The sequence below is a fragment of the Nyctereutes procyonoides genome, unplaced genomic scaffold (genome assembly GCF_905146905.1).
Source record: "Nyctereutes procyonoides isolate TBG_1078 unplaced genomic scaffold, NYPRO_anot_genome, whole genome shotgun sequence".
NCBI classification, from domain to species: Eukaryota; Metazoa; Chordata; class Mammalia; order Carnivora; family Canidae; genus Nyctereutes; species Nyctereutes procyonoides.
Window position 1 is genome coordinate 2,053,372 of NW_026575117.1, and position 26,508 is coordinate 2,079,879.

General features: G+C 44.1%; 1 protein-coding gene and 1 pseudogene across 4 annotated transcripts in view; one reads left to right on the forward strand and one right to left on the reverse strand.

The window, feature by feature from the left end:
* Positions 1-26,508, reverse strand: part of DCAF8 (DDB1 and CUL4 associated factor 8) — a 42,592-nt gene that overhangs the window by 6,790 nt on the left and 9,294 nt on the right. For all 4 annotated transcript variants that reach the window (XM_055333918.1, XM_055333916.1, XM_055333917.1 and 1 more), the window contains 9 exons: positions 21,138-21,212; positions 17,202-17,872; positions 16,147-16,287; positions 14,836-14,930; positions 9,726-9,836; positions 2,702-2,774; positions 2,162-2,219; positions 1,543-1,650; positions 55-185 (listed from right to left, as the gene is read on the reverse strand). In XM_055333918.1, coding sequence (XP_055189893.1) covers positions 55-185; positions 1,543-1,650; positions 2,162-2,219; positions 2,702-2,774; positions 9,726-9,836; positions 14,836-14,930; positions 16,147-16,287; positions 17,202-17,872; positions 21,138-21,186 — 1,437 coding nt within the window. In that variant the 5' untranslated portion in view covers positions 21,187-21,212. The remainder of the gene's footprint in view (positions 1-54; positions 186-1,542; positions 1,651-2,161; positions 2,220-2,701; positions 2,775-9,725; positions 9,837-14,835; positions 14,931-16,146; positions 16,288-17,201; positions 17,873-21,137; positions 21,213-26,508) is intronic.
* On the forward strand, positions 6,467-7,931 carry LOC129515186 (40S ribosomal protein S25-like; annotated as a pseudogene).

Below are 26,508 nucleotides of genomic sequence, written 5' to 3' on the forward strand. Positions count from 1 at the left end.
ACCTACCTTGCTGGCGAGGGCACGGAGCCAGGCAGCCGAGCACGGCATACTCACCACGCCTCCCTTGTCCCCCTCCATGAACTGAACGATCTGGCAGGAGGACTTCTCCCAAAGGAAGATGTGCCCGCAGTCACTGCCGCTCACCACAAACTCACTCTTGGGGCCATAGAAATTGACGCCTTTTACTGAAATGATAAACGAGGGAAGAAACCACACGAGAGTTGGCATCAGGCCTGTATATATTTACCTCAGAGGGACTTTAGTTATTCACAAACTCTAAGCCAGCTAAGAAAGAACCAAAGAATTCCTTTCATTTTCACAAAACACATCAAGGGACTGTGTGTATAAGAGATAGAACAAGAATCACACAGTCCCAGGGACTATTTCTGTTCCCCCGCAGAGCTCCCCAGGGCTGAGGGGCTGCAGACCCCCAGCAGCAGCAGCGTCAGGCTCACTGGTCTCCACCCCCTGGAGCACCTCCGGCCTCACGACTGCCCTCCTTGTCCCAGCCTGACCACCCCTGCTCCGCCGACTCCCAGGCCGCCCCGTCCTACACCCCAGGATCACCCTGGGTTTGCGTACTTCCTTAGTACCTTGTCGCTGCTTCCGGGCCGGCAGCTGGCCCGAGGACGACGGAGGTACATGCCACTACTGCCTGGAGGAAGCATCTGAACTGTGCTTGCTGCCGAGAGTCTGAGTGACAAGACTCCGCTCTCTGCAATTACTAGGGGGAGCTGGGGCCCCAGCAGCTATGTGCAGTGCACAGCGGTCATGGGACTGCACCCATGCTTCTGTCTGCCCGTGGACTAAGCTCCAAGCACCAGTACTCCCGCTCCCCTCACCAGCTCAGAAGAAAAAGGGCAAGTCACTGCTCTCTCCACATCAAAATTATGACAGACACTTGTTAGGAGCGGTGGCGACCACGAAGAGCAGTGACCACCCCAACCTTTCTGTACATTAGAGTCACACAGGGAGCCTTTTAGAAACCTCTCTCAAGCTGTACCCCATACCATTTAAATCACAATGTCTGGGGACAGAAGCCAGGCTTCAGCATTTTCTTTTAAAAGATCGGCAGGCGACTCTGCGCTGCAGCCGCGCTCAGGAACCACACACGGAACACACACCGGCCCACCCTCGCCGCAGACGGGAGGCACCCGCAGTACACCACCTCCTCAGCCCCATTCAAGAGTCGCTGCCACCTCTGCCCTCGAGCTAGAGGCTCCCCCCTCCACGACTCCAGGCAATTCAGTACCACAGACTGAGGAGGGCTTTCCCAGACTCTCTAACAAGCCCGTGAAGCCTGAAGTTACCTGAATCGTAAGTAAAATATCATCGCTCAAGTCTCCTTATGCCCAAATGACAAGTCCCGCCTCTGCCGTGAGAGGGGCGTCGGGCTCTCTCAGTGCTTGAGCACAGCAGGCCTGCGAAAGCTCCGGCCCAGGGAGGGCTGCCCTCGTGGGCCCGGTAATTGTGATCCTTCAGCCTGAACGAGCTACCGCAGTTCTCTGAGCCACCAGGCAGCAACTGGGAAGACAGGCTCACCTGTGGCATTATTCCTGTGGCCCTTGTATCTCTTCACATACTGGGCCCCATCGCTGTGAGAGGAGTTGAAGAGGTAAATGTCTTCGTCATTGTAGCTGGCCAGGAGCTCTGCCAAGAACAAGCACACAGCCGTGAAGGCAAAGGCTGAAGAGAGTTGGGGCCAGAGGTCGGGGGCTGGGGCGCAGCCTCTTGCCAGTGGTGCCCCCTCCTAATCCCAGGTCTAGCACCCGTCTCCCTCAGTTGGAGCAGCAGGCAGTCAGGTGTCCAGGGCAGCCGAAGAACACACTGCCAACCCAGGGGTAGCAGAATGCTCAGGAAGTCACACCCACTAACTCAAGAATGAGCCGAAGGCATAAGCACCTGCTCAGGCAAGGAGCCTGGGCTTCAGGACAGGTACTGCCAAATCTCATCTGCAGCATTCTGCAAGAGGCGCCTGGCATCTCCAAGGGTCATCGGCTGCATCCTCCCGCTGCGTGCTCACCGTCAGCAACTATCCCCAGCTGCTCCACGAGGAGCCAGAGCACAGCGGTGAGCACCGGAGGGCACATGCCTCACTGGCTCAGCAGCTCCCTAGACAGAGGGGGCGTGCCAGCCTAGGAGCTGGGCCCTGCTCACGTACCTGTGCCGTCGTGGCTGTACACAAGACAGGTGATGTTTGCTTTGGACTCACTGTTCACCTGCAATAAGGAGCAGATACTGACTGATGCCCCACCCCCCCACTTATTATACCACCTTCAGGAAACAGGTTTTCCTTCAAACTCCCCTCTATCTTCTCCCAGAGAGAGAGAGAGAGAGAGAGAGAGAAAGAGAGACAGAGACAGGAGTACAACCAGTGAAACGTGGCCACGTCAGGGGAGAGGACTTCCTGTTGGTTGTTTTCTGTGTGCTAGCCAGCTGACACACACTCCGTATCTCATTCGGCCTTACCATCACGGGGCAAGGCAGTTATCTTTGCCCTACACTTTGTCAGTAAGAAAATCTAGGCTAACAGGTGAAGTCGCTGCCCAAAATCACAAAGCTGGCTAGTGGTGGAGCCGGGATTCAAATCCAAGGATCTGACTCAAAAGTCCAAGCTCCTCCCACCATGCCAACAAGTTCGGGGACAGCCTTGGGATTGAGTTAGAAAAGCCGGGAACCAGCGGCCCCTCGTGAATCTTACCAGGTGATGAGGACAGAATTTCTTGAGCACTCCATTGTTCTCGTTCTCATCAATCTTCCTCTGGTCGTAAATCCTGTAATGGAGGAAACAACAAAATGTTGTTGTTAAAATGTTAAAACTCACAAAGGGATCCCTTGAAGAGTTGCAAAGCAGTGGCAGGACCAGCAGTCCGCGGGCTGTCAGGACAGATAAAGGACACCGCCCAACCAAGTCTGTGGCTCCCACTCCTCCCCGCAGGTCCTCCTCTGCTAGCCCTTTCTGAATCCTGCCTCTGAGCCACACACTCGTCTTTTCAAGGGGTAATCCTAAATCGCATCAGTCTAAAGTGGCTTCTCTCTCCTCTCAGCTTTTAATTGCTTACTGTTTATTTCCACTGAAAGCCCCCAACAGGCTTTCCTGCTGCACGCAGAGGCCATGCTCCTCAAGTCCATGTATCCCCAAGCCTGTCCTGGCCCCTAACTCGGCCCGCTCTCTCTTGCGCTCCCCACAGTGACGATTACAAACCCCGCCAGCATCTCCTCAAGACTCCCTCTTCTGGCCTTCATTCCCATCCAACCACCGTCACCTCTCCTTATCTCTGCAATTCAAACTCTGACCATTCGTTCCAACATCTAGGACAGATGTCACAAGCCGGCTATCGCATCAGTGCTGGACATACAGGACACACAAGACACGGCCGGGTGTGCTTCCTCCCATCTCCGCACCTCCTCTCCAGTGCCGCTCTTTCCCTCACTCCGAGGACCAGCTTTCCTTAGCCCACTCCTCAACCTCTTCCTCGGGCCTGTCTGCCCACTTCCTAAAAACCCTCCGTTTTTTCTGTCCTTCCCTCTCGTAGTCATATCACTGAAAAGAGCAACCCGTGTTCAGTGTTTTCACTTCCTCACTTCCTATTCCCCTCTCAATCCATTCCCATCGAGGTCTGGCCCGCAGCCCACTGGTGACACTTCCCTGGCTCAGGTCACCTGTAGCCCCACAGACTCCACGCACAGTGTCCCCTTCAGGCTTCTCGTTCTCCTCTTGACACTGTTTACTAGTCCTTCCCTAAAACCATTTCTTTCCTTGATGGCCAACCATCCCCTTCATCGTGTTCATGAGCTTGTCGGTCTTTATCTCCTAAATGCTGACGTTCCCCGGAGGTCTGGTCTTAAGTTCCCTGGACTCTATACAGGGAAACTATAACCCAGAGGGAGGTTTTGCCTAGATTATTTGTAGTATGCTTCAAACTGACCTCCTTGCTCATGCTGTCGCCAGAATTATTCTAAAATGCAACATTTTATGCAAATTCCCTGCTTAAAATCTCTTCAGTGACTGTGTATTTTCTAAGTCCAAACTCCTTTGTATAACTCTCCATCTTTCTCAAATACTCTATGCGTCATAAAAACAAAACAAAAAAGCTATGCTTCCTTGAGCATACCGTGTCACTCTACACATACCGTCCGTCCGCTCTACCTGAAATACTAATTTCCCATCCATTCTGAGTATTTCCTCTGTGGGAAAGAACATGGAGAAATGGTTTATCCCATGTTTCAGGAGTCTGACTTGAGTTCAAATATGAACCATGCTACTTAGTAGCTGAGTAATCCTGGGCATTTACTTATTTTCAATCCTTATATACCTGTTTCTCCAGAATGCTCCTTAAAGGCAGAGACTGTCTCGTCAATTGCATGTCTAGCACATAGGAGATGCTGCTCAGTGAACACTGGATGAATAAATGAATCAATCAACACATGTCAGTATTCTCCACAATTTCTTGCTTAATATCCTGCATTAAGAGAATTATCTGGAAATGTTTGCTAAATGAACCCCCCCCAAAAAATAGGATACTACTGTACTATCTACCAATTACTATTTCTCAGCAAACACAGCCATCTGATAATCAGATGTTTTCCCTCTTAACTAAGTCTAAATTAACAGCTCTTAAATGTCACTAAGCCATCATAAACTATGTAAGTCAGCAAATTAGTAAAACATATTTAAGTATTTGATATTTTGGTGTATGGATCATTCGGTGTTCCTCAGTAGCTGATGCTCTCTGCCCTTCCCCTTTATGAGGCAATCCTTACCTTCCTTCCGCCTTCTTCCATATCTATTTAAGAAGAATCTACTATATTCTAGATATGACACTAGACTAGGGGTTGGCAAACTTCTTAAATGGCAAGATAGTAAATACTGTAAGTTGGCAGGCCATCTGGCCCCTGTCACAATACTGAACTCTGCCATTGTAGCATGAAAGCAGCCTTGGATAATGTGTAAATGAATGGCCCTGTCTGTGTTCCACTAAAACTTTATTTATAAAAAACAGGCAGTGTAGGGTCACCTGCCTACCTCAGTTGGTTAGGCATCTGACTTCAGCTCAGGTCATGATCTCAGGGTCCTGGGATAGAGCCCAGCATGAGGCTTCTCGCTCAGGGGGAGTCTGCTTGTCTCTCTCCCCCAGCCCCTCCCCTGGTTCCAGCTTGCTGTCTGTCTCTCTCTCTCTCGAATAAATAAAATCTTAAAGACAAAACAGGCAGTGTAGTTTCTCAGCTCCTGTGCTAGACCGTGCTGATACAAAGATGAATACAAATTTTCCCCCTATTTTCTGAGCAAAGAACAGGACCTTGACATTAAAAAAAAAAAAAAAAAAAACTGGTTTAAAGTCAGAGACTATTTTTTTCTAGCAGTTTTAGGTTTACAATAAAACTGCAGGAGTGGCAGAGATCTCCCACACACTCTCTGCCCACACACATGCACCACCTCCACCACTATCAACACCACTCACCAGAATGGTTTTTGTTAGCTTTTACCAAGGACAAACCTACGCGGACACATCGCAATCAGCCAAAGTCCACAGTTTACCTGAGCATTGCTACTATGCTTTCTACAGGTTTGAACAATTGTATGACACACAGTTATCATTCTGCTACCCTACAGAACATTTCCGTTGCCCTAAAAATCCTCTGTGCCTGTTCCTCTTCCAACCCCAACCCTGACAACCACTAGTATTTCTATTGTGTCCCCAGTTTTTTTGCCCTTTCCTGAATGTCATCTGACTGAAATCATATAGTATACAGCCTTTTCAGACTGGCTTTTTTAAACTTAGTAATCTACATTTCGTGTTCTATCTCTTTTCACGTCCTGACAATGACAGCCCATTTCTTATTTAGCACTGAATCCCCTTCCATTATCTAGATGTACCAGTTTATCCATTCACCTACTCGGGGACACCTTAGCTGTTTCCAAGTTTTGGCAATAATGAATAAATAAAGCTGCTGTCCACATCTGTGTACAGGTGTCTGTGCGGATGCAGGTTTGCAGCTCCTCTGGGTAAATACCAAGGAGCATGACTGCTGGACCATATGGTAACAGCATGTTTAGTTTTGTGAGAAACTACCAAGCTGTCCTCCAGTGCGCTGCATCACTTTGCATTTGCACCAGCAGTCAACGGGAGTTCCCGGGACTCCACATACCTGCCGGCATTTGGTGGTGTGTTCTGGAGCGGTATCTTGTTTAATATACATTTTCCTGATAATATAGGATGTGCGATATCTCTTTATATAGTTACTTGCCATGTATATACCTTTAGTGAGATGTCTCTTAAGGTCTCTGACCCATTTTTTAATTGGGCTGGTTTCTTACTGTTGAGTTTTAAGAGTTCTTCTTATACTTGAGGTAACAAGTCTTTTATCAGCTATGTCTTCTGCAAGTATTTAGTCCTTACCTGAGGCTTGTCTCTAATTCTCTTTCACAGACCAGAAGGTTTTCATTTTAACAAAGTCTACCTGATCAACTATTTCACAAATCACGTCTTTGGTATTGTATCTGAAAAGGCATCACCACTCTTTGTCTGACATCTTAATCTTAGCAAGGCTGCAGAGCGGCCGCCACTCTCTGAGCTTCGCAACGCCACCCAAGGACAATAAGAAAGATGCCAGAGAGGTGGCCAAAAAAGACCAAGACCAAGTGAACAAATCTGGGGGCAAAGCCAGAAAAGAAGTGGTCCAAAGGCAAAGTCTGGGACAACCTCAATAACCTGGTCTTGTCTGACAAAGTGACATATGATGAACTCTGTGAGGAAGTTCCCAACTCTCAGCTTCTATCTCTGAGAGACTAAAGATGTGAGGAGCAGCTCTCTTCAGGAGCTCCTTAGTGAAGTACTCTTATTGAACTAGTTTCAAAGCACAGAGCTCAAAGAACTTACACCAGAAAAACCAAGGGCGGAGATGCCCTGGCTGCTAGTGAATATGCATGAATAGATCCCACTAACTCTACCTTTTGGAAAATAAAAATTTATTAAGTCAAAAATAAAATAAAAAGCCCCTGCCATACCCAAAGTCATCTAGGTTTTCTCCTATGTGATCTTTTAGGAGTTTTATAGTTTGGGGTTTTACTTTTAGGTCTGTGATCCATCTGAGTTAATTTTTGTGAAGGGTGTGAGGTCTGTCCAGATTCCTTTTCTTCACATGTGGATGCCCAGCTGTTTCCAGCACCATTTGTTGGGAGTGATTATCTCTGCTCCATTGTATTGCCTTTATTCCTTTGTCAAAGATAAACTGACCATATGTACATGGGTCTATTTAGGGCTCTCCATCCTGTTCCACTGATGAATTTGTTCTTTTGCCAATACTACACCGTCTCCGTTGTCGTAGCTTTATCCAAGTCTTGAAGTCGGGTAGTGTCAGTCCTTCAATTTTGTTCTTCCCATTCGATACTGTGTTGGCTGTTATGGGTCTCTTGCCTCTCTTTATAAACTTTAGAATCAGTTTACCAATACCCATAATATAGCCTGCTGAGATTTTTATTGGAATTGCACTGAATCAACAGATCAAGTTGGAAAGAAGTGACACCTCCACAATATTGAGTCTTCCTATGCCTTTCACACATTTTAAATCAAATAGTGACTTCAGTACTGCCTCAACACCCTTATGGAATCTCCACAGGCCTTCAGGCACCCATTAACTCAATACCCTTTAAGCCTCTCTCTTCCCTCCTCACCTTCGCTTCCTCTCCCTCCCCCCGACCTGTCCATAATCTAGTGTTCTCTTGGTGTTGCTGATATCAGCCTAAGGACAGAGAAGCAAAGGGACTATTTATTGAGTGTTTATGAGCCAGGGCCTATATCAAATCCTTTACCAATAAATTTACACGTCAACCAACCACCACAGGACTCATTCATCTGATAAGTTCTCCTTTTCCTCACTCCTATCAATTTGTAAACCAAACGAAATGGGACTTAGTAATAGGCACTTACACCTCCACCACTTCCACTTGCCTACTTTTTCCTTCCTTCCCCGCACCCCCCCCCTTTTTTTTGTTTATAGGCCAAAAAGCATGTCTAAGCTTCCTTTTATGCTTCTTCACAATACCAAACCAAAATTCCCTAAGCCTTATTAAGGATGAGTAAGCAATTCCTCTGTATTCCTTTGAAGGAATTCTTTCAGGTTACAAATGAAAGCTAATGGTTCTTATAAAATATTCACCATAAATATTTTCAAATTTGTACTGGAAGGTGAGCTCTTTAGGTTTTTTTCAAAGAAAAAATCAGAAAGGGGAAATCCCAAATACTCAACTGGCTGAACTGAAGAGATGCCAGAGAAAGCAGGAATGACCCTAATGTCAGAGAAGAGCTGGGGTGCTACAAGGCCACCTGCCCACACAGGGTCAGTGTGCCTCAGAATCTATACATGCTTCTGCCAAGTAAATAGTTTGTATCTGCTGAAAATCTGCAATATACAAAGGGACAGAGGATGTTGAGCTTATAAGAGACAGAACATCTAAGTATTTCTCCTTGTGCTAAAATGTACAAACGGATTTCCGGATTTCCAGCCTTACGTTCTTCTAACCCTGGAATGTATCAGCTTTGGATTAAGACATTATCAACTGCAGTTCTCCATGGAGTCAACTACTCTAGTCTCCTCCAAACATCAAGGACCTAATGGTTGAATTATCTATAGATACAGACTTTTCAAGCAATCCAGAGCTCTAAACAGGAAATCCAAACTAGGAATTTCAGTAAATGCTCTATTTGGAGGAAGCAGCACCTGACAACTACAACTCTTTTTGATCAACAGCTTCTTACTTAAAAAACCTACTATGACATATCTAGTATTGATGAATAAAGGAAAGAAATCTGGAAAGCAAGGGAAACAGGAAGTAGAGAGGCACAAAGTTGTCTCTCTCTTGTGGCAGGATTCTTGAACAAGGGAAGGTCATCTCTCATATATTTCTAAAAACTTACTCTATCTCATGATACTTAACAGTGAAATTAATTTCAGAATATAGTTATAAAAATGTGCTCTCATTTTAAAAGATAATGCTTTTCACCCACCATCAGGAAAGCAAAAAACCATTCATTTTTCTAGTGATCCTCTCCCTCTTCTTTTTCAAACTGATGATCCTTCAGTGAAGGGGGATAGATAACCACAGCAATACAGCTCAAACAGGCCAGCTGGATAGGGAAGGGATACAGTTTAAGACTAAGGGCCAGAAGGAAACAAGTAGTACACATGGGAAATGAACCTATGAACTCTCGTTTTCCTTGAGATCTGCCTCAACAGCCAGTGTTACAACAAGCACTCACAGTAACAAAGATATCACTACGCAGAAAGAAAACTGGCTCATGACAGTGGGAGTCAAAAACCCTGAGTTCTCACTCAGTACTCCCACTCGAATCATTTCTGTATCTCAAACCAGCACTCAAAATTTCTAGTACACATTAATTTATATATGAAAAATGGTGGAAAATATTGACTAATAGAGCACTTACTAGTAAACCTGGATTTATGTCTTAGCTGCTATGTGGGGACCTTGGTCAATTCATCGAACTTCTTTAAAACTTGACAAACCCTCTAATATGTTAAGCCATCTGTCAGGGATTGTTACATCAGGGAACAGAATGCCTCAGAAGGAGCCTAAACTCTCTGGAAGATGGTAAAAAATCCAAGATTGTTGTTAATAGATTCCTAGGTCTTTCACACCATCTCACAAGGGATACCTGGTGGTACCTGATGCATCAGTCTCAAAGACACGAAAGAGCCAGACTCACCTTACAAACTGATCTCGTCCACCCACTGCAAACTGGTGGGTATTGGCAGGATTCACATAGATCGTATACAGCCCCACTTTCTTCTCCTTTTCTTTTGTCACCACCAGTTTCCTTTGAGAGTAGAAAAGTGTAAAAGTTATATTCTCTAAAAGAACCCAGATGGCCACGGCAAGAGAGAGCAGAGAGAGTAATGCAGACATAGCTGGTAAGAAACCAGAATCTCACTAAGAAAGAAAAAAGTGGCTTTGTTTGTTCTGAACACTGGGACAAGAAAAAAACAAAAATCATCTCCACGTGTATTTTTTAATTTTTATTTATGATAGTCACACAGAGAGAGAGAGGGAGGCAGAGACACAGGCAGAGGGAGAAGCAGGGTCCATGCACCGGGAGCCTGACGTGGGATTCAATCCCGGGTCTCCAGGATTGTGCCCTGGGCCAAAGGCAGGCGCCAAACCACTGCGCCACCCAGGGTTCCCTCCACGTGTATTTACTTAATAAATGTTACCTTGGGGAGGGAAAAACAAACGTGTAGTGAAGTCATTTTCTGGTGTTCCTCAAGACATCTAAATTAAAGGTATATAAAAGTACTGCTCCTCAGGTGCTGTCAGTTTAGCTGGAGTCCAACATGATGATAACCAATCATTAAACAGACGATACCACCCACATCTTCCCATCCTATATAAATACATCCTCCCAATCAGCTGGGAGCAGGGAGTAAGAGGAGGATGAATCATAAAAGCAGTGGCCAGAAAAGATCTTAAGGTTAGAATCTACCTCCCAGATTCCACAAGAAGTGTCACTTACAACCCAGCTCTAAAAATGCACACCGAAAAATGACAAGCCACAGCTTTCTAACACAGGGACAGTCCAAAGGAAAGTAATATTCTTCCTTTATCTGAAGCAAGTTAGGAGAGGAGATTCTTATGAAGACACCTATTTCGAAAGCTGGGAAATCATCTCTAAATTACTCTTCTGGTTGTACTACAAAAAAGGGTGATCCTTAGGAGGGCACTGGGGTCCTGAGGAAAACTCTACACAATTTTAGAGTTTGAGCCAGAATATTCTGGCTAAATAGCCATAATCTGACCCAGTTTAAGGGTGGCACTATGAATGCTCTTCCCAAATCTAAGTGTCCAGCCAGTCAAATATATCACAGAGATTAGTAAATTTACAAGAAAGGAAAGACAGAGAAGGGCTGGGTTCTAGCTTTCATTTTTAATTCTAAGGTTTTGCCCATTCTGTTGTTATGGAAACTGAAAGAAATATAACCATGACAACGAGTGTCTTTGTAAAGAAATTATTTTAGCATCCTGTCTGCATGGTCAAAGTCCCTCCAGCCTAGAAGTGCTCTAAGCCAAGTGGAGAATTTTTACTTGATTTTAAAATCTCTGTAGTTTTTCACTGAAACAGTGCATGGAGATTATTAAAAATGAATGTCTTTAGGGAAAACAAACACATACACAAACCTCAAGAACACAAGATAAAAAATATACCCAAAGTGAGTTTAAGGAACAAAACTAGCAATGGAGAAGAGGCATCTCTAATCGGGTTTTAGACAGCAGTATCTGCTTTTCACAGGATTATTTCCTTTTCTCAGCAATTTGGACTTTCAGAAGAAGAGAGTCAGATAAATATAAAGGTGACCATGTGGAAACAAAAGAAACTAATGGGAGATTATGTAATAGGGCTCCACTGTCCTGTAATCCTGACAACGAGCTCAATCTTTCTACTGCTTCAATTTATTCCTCTGTAATGAAGAATTCTCTCACCCAGTGGGTAAAGGCAGAGTACCTTGGGCTCTCTGGGGAACTGGCAGAGGTGCTGTAAAAATGATCAACCATGGCAGTAGGAGAAAAAAAAAATTTTTTTTTTCCACATCAGAAGGAGGGAGCACATGACAGCATCAGAAACAAATTTACCAAATTTTGCTTTAAAATTTGCAATTTTTTTAGTAAACAGGTTATGTTCCAACGCAAAGGAAAAATAATTACAGATCAGACCAAAGAATTCCTTTGAAGAATATTTCAAACTGGCCTCTACTGGTTAATGGAATATCCCACCCACAGCTCCAAATCCAACTCTTCCTAAGATGTCGGCCAACCTCACCAGCTTCCAGAAACTTAGCTATCATAAACACACAAAAGTTCCCCTTAAAAAAAAAAAAACAAAAAAAAAAACCAATTCCACATACAAATGTCTCTTGATGTAGGTGGATGTTCACACACCAACTCAACACATTAGGATAGCTTGGATTTTCCAGCCATGACCTTAACATTCAGTTTCCCACTTCGGTCAGGCTTTCTGTACTTCTTCAACCCATAAAGCAAAAACTTTCTGAAAATTCAGTCTCTTATTCCCCAAATCTAGAATCTGGGCTTCCTAGGAAAGTTTCCTCTTTGAATTTCTTTCCCATCTATCAGTGCTTGCATGCAGAGCCACTGCTTACATCATTTCATTCCAAATTCAATAATCTGCCAAAGTCATCTGTTCTGCCCATTATGTGGTCTCCCCCCGCCCGCCCACTCCTTGTGGCCTAATGGTGGTTTTCCTATGACCTGACACACAGGATAAGCTCCCAGTCTGCCTCACACCTCTACCAAAGCAGATCAAACAAACTCAGCTCATTTGTTACATCTTTGTCCTTCCCCTACCTCTGCAACTTTAGAATGAAATAATGAGGGAGGACTGGGTTGCTCAGCAAGCGTCTGCCTTTGGCTCAGGGCCTGATCCTGGGTCAGGGTATCAAGTCCCCCAGCCAGCTCCCTGCGAGAAGCCTGCTTCTCCTTCTGCCTATGTCTCTGCCTCTCTTTCTGCATCTCTCATGAATAAATAAAATCTTTAAAGAATAAAATAAGAAAACAACAAACACGTAGACTAAGAAATCCAATGATCTCCTCACAACTAAAGAACTGCGGGCTAGTACTAGAAGGCAGATGGATTCCTTGTCAATTAGTCCTGTTCGCTTTCCAGTAAAAGCCGTAATTTCCCAAACTTCGTTCTCCTGAAGGTTTATATAAGTAACCTGAACATCCTTTCCACAAGCCTAAAACATTTTTTAAATTCTTCCACTTTCTAGGGTGACTGGGTGACTCAGCTGGTTAAGCATCTGATTCTTGCTTTCGGCTTAGTTCATGATCTCAGGGTCGTTAAGATCAAGCCCCATGTTGGGCTCCAACTTCGGCACAGACCCTACTTAAGATTCTCCCTCCCTCTGCCCCTCCCATCTCTTTCTAAATTAATTAACCAATTAAGTAATTAATTAATTGTTCCACTTTCTAAACAACCTTTTCTATAATTATCTCTCTAAAAATAAAAGTCTGTGCGCCTGGTTGATTCTGTTGGTAGAGCATGCAACTCTTAATATCAGGATTGTGAGTTCTAGCTCCATGGTGGGTTGTAGAGCTTACTTAAAAAAAATAAAGAAGGGGGGATCCCTGGGTGGCGCAGTGGTTTAGCACCTGCCTTTGGCCCAGGGCACGATCCTGGAGACCTGGGATCGAGTCCCACGTCGGGCTCCCGGTGCATGGAGCCTGCTTCTCCCTCTGCCTATGTCTCTGCCTCTCTCTCTCTCTCTCTCTCTCTGTGACTATCATAAATAAATAAAAAATAATAATAATAATAAAAAATAAAGAAGGGGTGCCTGGGTGACTCAGTCGGTTAAGCATCTGCCTTCGGCTCAGGTCATGATTTCAGGGTCCCAGGATTGAGCCCCACATTGGGCTTCCTGCTCAGTGGGGAGCCTGCTTCTCCTTCTCCCTCTGGCAGCCACACCCCTGCTTGCGCTCTCTCAAATAAATAAAATCTTTAAAAAAAAAAAAAAAAGAAAAGAAAAAATCTAAAATTAACCAAGTTTGAGATTATATTCCCTAAATTAGTTTATATTCTACTTGTATTCTATGTAAATCAATGACATCCCTTACTTAATATTGGTATTGACATACAAGATTTCTTATAATTTTAAGATTAACAAGACCATAAATTATCTAGATAATTCATCAACAAGGCAGCAATTAAATAAACTGTATTACACCAATGCTGTAATGTACCATGGTTAAGAAGACCTTTATGGTCTGATGCATAAAGATTTCCAAAACACAGTCCAACGAAGAAAGCAAACTGCAGAAACTTACATTATGTATGTTTATACATACATGTATTTATTCCATTTATAGAGGAAAGTGTATATATGAATATATGTTAAGATACATAAAAATATACAAATAAGACTGGAAAGGTATTCCAAAATTTTTAGCAGCGGCTACCAATGGCTAGAAAAGTCAGGGAGGGGAGGTGTGCCTGAAGGAGCATTTACATTTTGTCCATATACTTTATTATTTGAATTTTAAAAATAAGATATATTTATTATAAGAACAATTAAAATTCTAAAAACTAATTAGTAGCCATAATATAATCAGTTCCAAACACAGTGCCAGACACTATGCTGGGCCAATCAATCACATTTATCAATGACCCCCTCAGAGCCTAGGGAGAGAAAGAGAGATGGGTTATGCCCAAAGTAAAGCTGGAGAAACAGAGGTTCGGAATGGTTAGATAGCAGTGCCTGAGTTGCAATCTGACCTAGGTCCGTCCTGAGCCAAACAAGAGGTCTGTTCTTTCTATGACATCACACGGCTGATGAGGGATGTCATTTAACCATGAGCCTCAAATTCATGTAGAAATGAGCTGTGATACAACAGAACTCTATTACAGCTACTAATATTTTAGTGTACGATTTATCACTTATTTTCATATTTCTATAGATAATTGAACTGAAAACTACACAGGACCTAAGCTGCTCTGTAGACGCTTCCTATGGGTGAGCTGAGTGGCACCCAAGCAGACAGAGAGGAGATCAACAAGTAGTTATTAAAGCCCACATATAAGAGAACCGTATCTTGTTTTAGACATGAAGGTGGACTGAATAGTACGGTACTGCTGAGAAGCAGGCAAACAACAAAGGGAGGAAGTGCCCTGAACTTCAATCTGTTTCTTAGCCCAGGCACAAGGGGACTCTTTGGATTGACCAGAGAGGTGGGTATTACCTAGGACACGTGGGGTATTTTCAAGGCCAAGAGGTCCAGTTCTGTAAAAACATTATCGCTATACTTACGAAGCTGGCCGGTCTTGTCTGAGGTCAATGGTGAAGACAACTGCATCTTCACCTGCGGACAGAAACGTACAGGGAGAGTCCGGTTCCAGGGCCAACTGAGGGAGAAAAAGAAAGGTTTCTACAGATCAGAATCGGAAGCCATCTAGTTCATTCCGTTATCTTTAGGAAGGATTGCATTTTTAGTATCTCAACTAAGAGACATGTCTAGCTTTTCTGTTGTAAAACCCCAGGAAAGGAACTAAGAAACCCATTCACTCTTGTTCTATGTGAATTAGTTATAGCTTGTTTATTCTATACAAGTCAAAAGGACAAGAGTTTTCTTATTTCAACTAAGTCCCCAAGGGATCTGAATAGTGATACCAAAGAAAAACTTCAACCATTAAAAAGGATTATTCTCTTTTAATTTTTTAATTTATTTATGATAGTCACACACAGAGAGAGAGAGGCAGAGACATAGGCAGAGGGAGAAGCAGGCTCCATGCACCGGGAGCCCGACGTGGGATTCGATCCCGGGTCTCCAGGATCGCACCCTGGGCCAAAGGCAGGCGCTAAACCGCTGCACCACCCAGGGATCCCAAAAAGGGTTATTCTCAAATAAAATCAATTCCACTCTCAGTCAGGGAGAGAAATGATGCCCAAGTTTTTTACTCCCTACATCTTAGTTGTAAAATTAACTAATGGGTTGAAGGTAGTAGGCTTAAGAATCAAAGAAATAGGTAACTTTCTTATTTTCTGAGCCATCTGGACTAGAAAAGGATATTCCAGGTCCACCTATATATTACTAAGGGAGGGCCACCCGCCTCTACAGCATGACCACTCTGAGACGAGGCAGCTCTCAGCTCCTCACCCATGCCCCTATGACTGTCTGTCCTATATTCCCAGTCCTAAATAGGGCTTCCAGAAATAGTGCTGTCTGTGCCCTGAGACCTAGGAGAAAAGTTGGAGCTCTCATATGTGAGGAGCCAACCACCAGGACCTTGGAGCTATTAAGGTGTTCTAGATACAAGCAAAGTAAATTTAAGAGGAAGGCAAAGGAGACCTCAAGGACTTCCAAACCGACCATTGGTCAGCTTAGGGGTTAGGCATAATTAATTGAATACTGTACACGCAACATCTAGAGAGCTTTCAAATACTTCCAAGAAGTTTAGGGTGGTTGTTACTTCTCCTTTCTTATCTACAAATTTTAGGACTGGAAGAAGTGAAGTAGGTGATCATGACAGGACACACATAGGCAGAGATCTAGGAAGGTCCTAGCTGAGATGCCTGACTGAGCAGCTGGACTGCACAACCGTGGGAGCGAAGCTTACTTACCTTGTGGGACGCTCCCTTGTGTTGGGCCACACGCTTCGTATTCTTGCAACACTGTGTAGCAGACAGCTCTGCTACCCGCACCTGCCCATCACGGGCACACATGGCCAGGGTGGAATCACCACTGTTAGGAAGGAACTTGGCCTGGGATGTTCATGAAAAAAAGGGATATACGAAAGAAATTGAGGAGGTGAATTTGAGAGGGAAAGACTGTAATAACAACCCCCATCTATCCCCTTGGTTGCACAACAGCTGGAAACTTAGCTCTCCTAGTCTTACTGTTGGCTCAAGTCCAATTTCTTCTAAGAGTTAAAGAAGAGGGAGGAAAACCTTCTGATATAAGAGTATCTCAGTTGACTCTGCAAGGACCTGGTATAGGATAAAGCACTCAGGTGAACTAGGACTATGCCTACTAGGGGAAAATGTAAGGAAAAAAGGAGGAAAATCTATCTTAATTCAGGAAGCAAACAAATTTGCTACAATGACAAAGGAAAACAGAGAGGATACTGGGGAAGAGATTATGCCTAGGAATCAGTGCTAGTACCAAGATGATGGAGAGGGCTGATGAAGAAACAGAACAGTAATGCTAATACTCATCAAATGTTCAGAAAGCACCAGGCATGGTTTTACACTGCTTACCCTCTATCATTATATAACCCTCATGGTCTTCTGTGTTACTAGCTCTACACTACAGATAAGTAAACCAAAAACAGACATTAAATAACTTGCCCAAGATCATGAAGCTAATAGATGTAGGACCAGGAATTAAACCCAGTCTGGTTCAAGAGCCTCTGCTCTTACTCTGCATGCCTTCTACTAGAGCACACTTAGTACCTTCCTGATGACTTCCAAACACCTCTATGCTTAGGAAAAATAAAAGGTTGTCATTGGTCGCTTAGTGCATTTAACCCCTCTAAGTCATCGTGGGAGCACGCGAGGACTGAATCCTGCTGCCTTAATTCCTACCACATCTCACTATCAGCTCCCACTCTAGGCACCTCAGGCTTTTCTAACTCCTGCCTGACTTTCTCTACTGCTGTTCTGCTCCCCTGCCTCACCTGGAAGACATTGCTTTTGTGGCCGCTCTCAAAGTCCAGTACTGGCTGCCGCCGCACCCAGTCCCAAACCACCACTTTCAGGTCATCGCTGCCACTGGCCAGCCAGGTGCCGCGCTGGTTAAAGTGCAGGGTGTTGACACAACCAGTATGGCCCTCAAGCCCATGCTGTAGGCGGAAACGCTGCACAAAGACTCTTGCTCCACAAGCCTCGTATACAAAACGGGCACTGGAACCCAGCTCCCGCTCCCGCAGGGCAGGAAGGGCTTGCCAGCGAGGTCGGGGCAGGGCGGATGTCTCTGAAGACACCCAGTCCTCCAGGGCCCGCTCATCATCTGACGAGTCCTGGTCACGGTTGGCCCGCTTCCGCTGGACACGGCGCCGAGGATGCTCTTCCTCCTCCTCCTCTTCTTCCTCTTCTTCCTCTGAGCGGTCATGGACTTGGTTTTCATCATTGATGGAGTAATGGCCAGTGTCCTCCATGCTGTCAGAGTCCTTGTCTTCACCTGAGCTCTCTGTATCTGTACCCCGACTTCCTGTGCTGGTGCGATTGGGGCCACCATCATCCCCAGTCAAGCTCAAGCTCAGGTCCGAGGCTTCCACTTCAATGCCTGAAGATGTCTCCCTCCCCTCCTCAGCGCCAGACATCTCCTCTGGACTGCTAGACAGGCTTCCTGCAGGTTAGTGAGGAATGAGTGGGTGAGGGGAGAAAATAAGGAAATGGGATAGTGATGAGAAGCATAGTCCCCTCCTTAGTCCCAGAAATCATCACATCAAAAGACCCAGAAACCAACTCTGGTTAAAGTGTTTTTTTCAAATGCTTATAAAAACTAACTTCTGGGCAGGAATCTGGGAAAGGACAAAAAACTGAAAAGATTAACACCAAAGCCACATGCAAACAAAGGTATTTCACTATAACTGAAGAACTGCAAGACAGCCTAAGAGTCTATCTTGCAAAGCATGGGCAGCTGTGTGGAAGTACATCCTATACAACCACCTGAAGCTCAGTTCTGCTGGACACACATCCAGCAGCCACAGCAAAGAATTAAACTGAATATAAGACAAAAAGAATAGCCATCCCCAGGAAGAGCTGGTATAGTCATCTTCTTAGAGAAGGATACAAAATAGCAGATTAAAATCACTCTGACAATGGGTGTGGAGTTGAAAGATTTCCTACTTAAAGAAAGCACCACTACCTCCTACTTTCTAAATCCTAATTTCTTGAGGTCCTAAAATCCAATAGCAATCCAGGAAGAAGTAGAAGGGACATGTGGGGATTCTGACCATTAGAATGGGTTAACTTTTTACTAATAAATGTATTCTGATTTCTATTAATTTAATAATGTTAATAGGACTTTTAGTTACAGGAACTTTTTTTTATCCAGGTAGTTTTATTAGGAAGCATATGCAAGGGCAGCCCGGGTGGCTCAGCAGTTTAGCGCCACCTTCAGCCCAGGGTGTGATCCTGGAGACCAGGGATCGAGTCTCACGTCAGGCTCCCCTGCATGGAGCCTGCTTCTCGCTCTGCCTGTGTCTGCCTCTCTCTCTGTCTCTCATGAATAAATAAATAAAATCTTAAAAAAAAAAAAAAAGGGGGATCCCTGGGTGGCGCAGCGGTTTGGCGCCTGCCTTTGGCCCAGGGCGCGATCCTGGAGACCCGGGATCGAATCCCACATCGGGCTCCCGGTGCATGGAGCCTGCTTCTCCCTCTGCCTGTGTCTCTGCCTCTCTCTCTCTCTCTGTGACTATCGTAAATAAAAAAAAAAAAAAAAAAAAAAAGGAAGCATATGCAAAATTGACGAAAAGCAGGGCTTCGTGAGTGGTATCTGAGAAAGTAAGTTCACCATATTCTAAGTCTGCCATGTTGGTGGTTGTAACAGAACGGAGTCACTTTGAGCATTCTCATCCCTGACAATTAGACACTGCATTCGCCTACCTAGCAACAGGCAAATCATATTTCAATGAGCACTCTGGGGCAGCCCTGGTGGCTCAGCGGTTTAGCACCTGCCTTCAGCCCAGGGTGTGATCCTGGAGACTCAGGATAGAGTCCCACATTGGGCTCCCTGCATGGAGCCTGCTTCTCCCTCTGCCTCTCTCTGTGTCTCTCATGAATAAATTTATAAATTAAAAAAAAAAATCTAAAAAAAAAAAAAAAAAGCACTCTGGCCAATATTACCACAACTTCCACACTGAAGCCAAGGTATGAAGGAAGGAAGGCAGGAATGAGGACTTTAAGTACCGTTCACAGTCTCCTTTCCTGATGACAGACTTTACCTTGCCAGAAGTAAAGGCTGTTAGCAACAGCAGACCAGCTATGTGCAACTCTGGTAGGAGCTATCCAACCCCACAAGGATGCTGAAAGGATTCCAAGTAGCGCCTGACAGCTTAGTCACCTGGAGTAGAGCAGTAATTTCCAAAGATCTTTGCAGCAATGGAACCTCCGCACAACAAACTCTCAGGCAAAACCCGACACAGAAAACCGATGAACAATACAAACACATTGGTTGAAGTGGTGACTGAAGGTTGGGAGACTCATAAACAGCTCTTTTCAGAAAGCACCACAACTAAGATCCCAGCATGAAAACAAACGGGTGTAGGAACTGGAAGAAAAAGGGGGAAAGTGCAGCAATTCGCCCCTAGGAACCACACTTGCTGAGACTGCTGTCAATACTGAGAAAGATTAGTAGTTGTGGTTTCTCAGATACAATTGGCTTTGAAACTGGGAGTGGTGAGAAAGGATAAAACACCACACATTTCACTTCTGCAGATGAGGAAAACTGAAACACCAAAGCTCCCAGCATTTCTTGTTAAAGTTATGATTAACCAATCAAGACGACTCAGAGGCCCTACCGCATTAACGTAAGGGCCAGCAAATTACAAGCTCAGCAACAGGACCCTAACAGTCAATGACCAAGATCCAGAGGTTGGCAATTTTTTTCTGTAGAGGGCCTTCACAGGCCGTATGGATCTGTCACAAGTACTCAGCTCCACTGTTAGAGCACAAAAGCATCCATAAGCACCATGTGAATAAGGCATGACTGTGCTCCAATAAACTTTACAAAAACAGTGGCTGGCTGGATCTGGCCTGCAGGCCACAGTCTGCCAATGCCTGATCTGGCTAATGGCCAAATTCCAAACCAATTATATACCTCAAACCTGAGTCTCTCAAATGAACCCAGTGAAGAATCTCAACCACTTTCTTTTACAGAGATGAACGAACAGCACTGGTAAGAAGAGAACACAGGGGCAATAAACCAGGTTGTTGAAAAATCTCACTTTCCCTTACTCAGTGTCATTGCTCTACAATCACATCAACTAGAATTGAGCCTATAATCCTGACCTGCAATGTGCTGAGGAATGCTGAACTCTATGCTGTCCAATTATATCCATTTGAAGGACATGTCTCTAGTTTAGAAGCTGGCCCAGGGTTGAAGCACTGATCAAATAATCCATTACCAAAACCTTCAAACGGGCCCTGGACCCAGTGAGTTCACACCCAGCCAGACCCTACAAAGAATGCAGGCCAGCCCTCACTCCAGTCAGTGTGGGCTGTAACTTCATCTCTCGTCTGCTGTCTCTACCAAACTAGGACCTGCTGTAGAAAGAGACCTCTTATCACAACTGGGGAACCTCACCTTCCCACAACTCCCTTATTTCTACCACCAACTGATCTTTCTTTCCTAGGTTTCATCCACTCTTACCACTTTTCAGAATTCCAAACTACCTGAACTCCTCCTAATGGCACAGCTCTATTACTGATCTTCTGGAAACAATCAGAAGTTGAACGAACAAAAGTACCGGATAGTCCAAGGTGTCTCCTGCATAGTGTCCTACACATAAAACACAAGGAAGGGTCCACTCTTAGGAAAGATTTCCTCCGTTAAAATCCAGGTCTCCACTTTCTTTGGGGAAGGAGGAGAACCTCAGGTAGCTCCTTACCATTGGCTAAGTCTGTTTTGCCATCTGCGCTGCTCCCTTTGCTGGACATCTTGAATGATGTTTATCGTGGCCAGCCTGCATTTAGGAGAGGAAGAAAATGAAATAATTACGAAACAATCTGTAAGAGAAGATAAAAGAGCCAGGACATTTAACCATGCACACAGCCTTTGTCATTTTCATAAGAATGATTTTTCTGAGGGGCGCCTGGCTGGCTCAGTTAGTGGAGCATGTGATTCTTGCTCTCAGGCTGTAAGTTCGAGCCCCACATTGGGTGTAGAGATTGCTTTAAAAAATTAAAAAGAAAAAGATGATTCTTTTTTTGAGTGTGTGCGCAACAGGGCTCATTAGCTCCTGACAATCATACCAGGTCCCATCCCCCATGTCTAAATTTCATAACGGAACATATCTTTGAGAGGTCAACTGCCATCTCTCTCTCTCTCTTTTTTTTTTAAGATTTTATTCATCCATTCATGAGAGACACGGGGGCGGGGGGGCAGGGCAGAGACACAGGCAGAGGGAGAAGCAGACTCCATTCAGGGAGCCCAATGCGGGACTCGATCCCGGGACTCCAGGATCACGTCCTGGGCCAAAGGCAGGCGCTAAACTGCTGAGCCACCCGGGGGTCCCTCAACTGCCATCTCTTTACTGAGTAGCTGGCAGTGATTTCTGAGATGGGAAAGAAGGAACTGAGATACCACCTGTGCCAGCAGGCACATACCCAGTGACAGGTACTGCACGCAGAGGACCATAACCTAGGAAGCTACCTTCAGCCTTGCCCTCTAGGCAAGAATCTTCTGTTGCAAATTTAGTCAGATGGATCACCCATAAATTCTATGAAAGACTTGTCTTCGTAACATGAACAAGTGGGCCAGACTCTGAATATCACCTTACACACAAATCAACAGAGACAGAAGAGACCAAGCTATTGGGGTGAGAGCCTGGGCTTTAGGTTCACTCAGATGCCAAGCTTCAAGCTCACAGGCACAGATATTAATCAAGAATTATAAGCAACAGAGCCAAATTATAATTCAGGAGCACCCTCTCCCCAAGAAAGAACCTAAAAGGTTTCTTTTTTTCCTTTTACAACTAAGTCAGCTGGGGAAGAAGCTTGTAAAGGCCACATTTCCATTAAACTATCTCAGTCCACTTTAAAAACGTCAAATGTTCTTCTACCCAATTCCACCAACTTTCACCAGATCTGTTTAGAAAAGTCCTATCTGGCAATCTGGGTACCTAGCTTTTCTCCTTTCATACCACTGTTAACACATTCATTATTTTTACAGGGCCTCACTCCCACCTCGAGCAAATTCCAAAGAGCAAAGAATAATATTATTCAGACCAGAATTTTGTTAAGCTCTTTCAGTGCCTAGACAAAAGGCACTGGTCAAAGACAAAGTATGATTATGACTCCAGTCCTCGTACCCAGGCACACTGGCTTCTAATCTTTCAACAGCCCTTTCATTCCCATAACAATTATCCCAGAAGCAGCCTCATCCTTATCCTGACCCCCTACTCTCCTCTACAGAAATCCAAGTTGCTTCAAAAATTGTCCCCTGCCAAGAGACAGCTGCCCAAAGCTTGCTTGGCAGGCCAGGGCGGGGGAGTGGAAATAATGCACGGGCAGGCTGAGGCCGAGTCCAAGGAAGGACCTGGAAGGATGCTGGGAGACAACGCCAACAAAGCACAGATTTGTGAAGCCACGTCAAAAACAACAGCGAAGAACGGTTTGCAGAGTAGGCTGTTTTCCTCCTCCTACTCCAAGGAGGTATTTTTGTACAGCATTCCTCACACAGCACTGGCCTTTTCCCATTGGTAGTCCCTGTATTTATTCTTGAGAATCTCAGCAATATCTTCTTCCCCATCTACGGTTTAAGTTAATTATATTAACTGCAAAAAGTCCTTTGAGGCGGGAAAAACAAGTGCGCTACTTTGTTAAGATTAAAAACTCGGGGGATGCCTGGGTGGCTCAGCAGTTGAGCGTCTGCCTTTGGCTAGAGCATGATCCTGGAGACACGGAATCAAGTCCCACATGAGGCTCCCTGCATGGAGCCTGCTTCTCCCTCTGCCTGTGTCTCTGCCTCTCTCTCTCTCTCATAAATAAATAAGTAAAATCTTAAAAAAAAAAAAAAAGATTAAAAACTCGGGTCATCAAGCACACGTTCTGGTCAACTGAGAAGAGATTCGATGTTCTCACCTCCAAAAGCAAAACTCTCAACCATACCAGCCATATTTTCCACCCCACCATTATCATCTTCTAAAGAAGAAAGTGGCTCCAGAAACCCTCTCTCAAAATCAAATTGCATCAATTCCTACAGAAGCCCAGACTGCCCGAGCTGTAGCTGTAGACGCATACTGGCGCTAGGAAATACACTTGCCTTCCTAGCCTCCATGACCAGGAGGAGCCAAAGCTCCTAGCCCTGAGAGGCGGGAAAAGCAGAGCCATACAGTTCAACCCATATTGATAGGTTGAAAGATCTGCCTTTTGGGGAAAATGGCTTAAGGTTCTTGCAAAAAGAGATCTTTTGGGGAGAAATTGACAAAAATGTATTACTAAATTCAGAAGCAGGGACAAGCCTGCAAATGCCTATGCCAACTGTGTTTAACCACTGAGTTGGTAGGCAGATAGCTTCTAAAGGTCACAATTTAGGGGCCACAGAGTTTAGCAAAATTAGTTCTAGATTGAAAATTAGTCCAAGGTTGTAGTATCTCAGCCAGTAGCATCCTTTCTGACCATGGATGAGCTACTTAATCTTCTCAGACTTCTTTTTTTTTTTTTTTGGTAAAATAGTATTAATAATTCCAGAGATGATACAGATAAGTAGAATTGTATGTTAAAGATTGTGCAGAAGGATACTCTGGAGGAGTGGTCTCAAAACTGACTATAAACCCCATCAGTGAAAATTTTTACCATAAATCCTCAACACTTGTATATGTACATATACACAACTAATCAAACCACATCAAATACTAAGTTTAATTTTTCTAGGAAAAAAAATAGAAATCCCAACTTGCTTTTTCTATACATCACTGGCCCATCTCCAATACCCCTTGGTACACCCTCCCCCATGCCAAAGGCCACTTTTCTTTTTTTTTTTTTTTTTTTAATATTTTTTTTGAATTTTTATTTATTTACGATAGGCACACAGTGAGAGAGAGAGGCAGAGACACAGGCAGAGGGAGAAGCAGGCTCCATGCACCGGGAGCCCGACGTGGGATTCGATCCTGGGTCTCCAGGATCGCGCCCTGGGCCAAAGGCAGGCGCCAAACCGCTGCGCCACCCAGGAATCCCCAAGGGCCACTTTTCTAAAAAGGCAAGAAATGATGACAATAAAAACAGTCAAAAAAAAAAAAAAAGAAATACAGTCACTTTGGAAATGACCTGTTATTTTCAATCATACACATTTCTATCAGAATGAAGAAACTTAAAACCATCTCAACTCTGGGACAGGAATTAAAGTATCCAAATTAAAGCAGGCTAGGATGCTTTGACGGTACCCTAGGTCTCAAAGGGTAGGAGCCACTCTAGAATCTCTTTCATTACCAAAGAATATAACATTATTTTGCGATCAGAAGTTAGGGACCATACCTGACCTAAACATAAATTACCTTCTTCATTCTTTAATGCACTATATTCCCAACAAATCCACTGCTTTTACCTTGACCAATTTCCATGTAAAATCCAGTCCAGAGCAAACCAATGTGAGCTTGGAAGAGCTGATGAGCTGACTGTCCCAGGTAGCTGGGGGAGTTTAATTAGATTAGCTCAACTGCCTACACTCTAAAAATAACCATAACCCTTGCCAAACTGAAGGTTAAAGAGTAAACTATTGGGGGATGGGGGAAAAAAAAGATCCAGGTGTCATTTTAATTTCGACCCAAGAAATTCCAGTGACCTGGATTTCTCTTGTGCTAATAAAAAGACTTTAAATTCTTAACCAAATATATGACAAATTATTGACTAAAAACAAAGCAAAAGGACAATTGATAGAGAGTATAAAAATATTTTGTGGAAGAGGTACCAAATATCTCGTTTAAAACCCCTGGGGCTGCTTTCTTTTTTTCCTAATATTGAGGAAAGATTTGTGCAAGAGACTACGTGCACCAGAACAGGACATCCAAATGCAAAAAAAAAAAAAAAAAAAAAAAAAACCCACACACAAAAACACAAAAAACTTAAAAAAATGTAAAAGCACAAACAATATAACTTCCAGAAGAAAACAAAGAAGATAATGTTGGGACAGAAGTTAGGCAAGTATTTAAGACAGGACTCAAAAAAAAAAAACTATGAAAGAAAAAAATTAAATAACTGGACATATCAAAATAAAAATTTATGCTTTGAGAGATGCCACTAAGAAAATGAAAAGACAAGATATGGACTGGAAGAAAATACCTGCAATAGATTTCATAGAGGGCAGCAGACAAAATCTACTTCTCACAGCTAAGTAACAATCAGCTGAAAAGATGCTCAACATTATCAGTCTCTAGGGAAATACAAATTAAAACTACACTACAGGGACGCCTGGGTGGCTCAGTGGTTGAGCGTCTGTCTGCCTTTGGCTCAGGGCATGATCCTGGTCCCGGGATCGAGTCCCATATCAGGCTCCGACGAGGAGCCTGCTACTCCCTCTGCCTGTGTCTCTGCCTCTCTCTCTCTCTCTGTGTCTCTCATGAATAAATAAATAAAATCTTTAAAATAATAATAAAATATAATAAAACTATACTACACCTCTCTATACCCATTAGAATGGCTAAAATTTATTAAAATAATAACATAAGCTTCCTTGATTGAGTGCTAACAAGGAGAGTAACAACTGAAGTCCCACACATTGCTGGGAGAAATGCAAAACGGCAGAGTCACTTTGGAAAGCAGTTCAGCAATTTTTTTATAAAGCCAAACACAAACTTACCATATAGCCCAGGAACCCCACTCGGGTATGTACTCAAGAAAAATGAAAATATACATTCATCCAGACACCTACAGGTGAATGTTTTTTTAGTGGCTTTATTTAGATCCACCAAAAACTGAGAACAACCAAATGTCCTCCAGCCGGGTCATGGATAACACACAAGTTGTGGTCCATCCGCACACTGGCATACTACTGGGCAATAAAAAGGAACGACTTACTGATACAGCACTGTGGATAGGTGGCAAATATGTCACACTAAGTCAAAGTAGCAAGACTCAAATAGCTACATAATAGGATTCCATTCATGGGACATGCTAAAAAAAAATAAAGACAGCAGAACAGTGGTTGCTGGGGGTGAGGGAAGAACAGGCACAAGAAAACTTCTGGAAGTGATGGAAATGTTCTACGCCTGGACCAGCGTAGTGTCATGGGACTACGTGTTTGTCAGAATCCACCGAATGGGT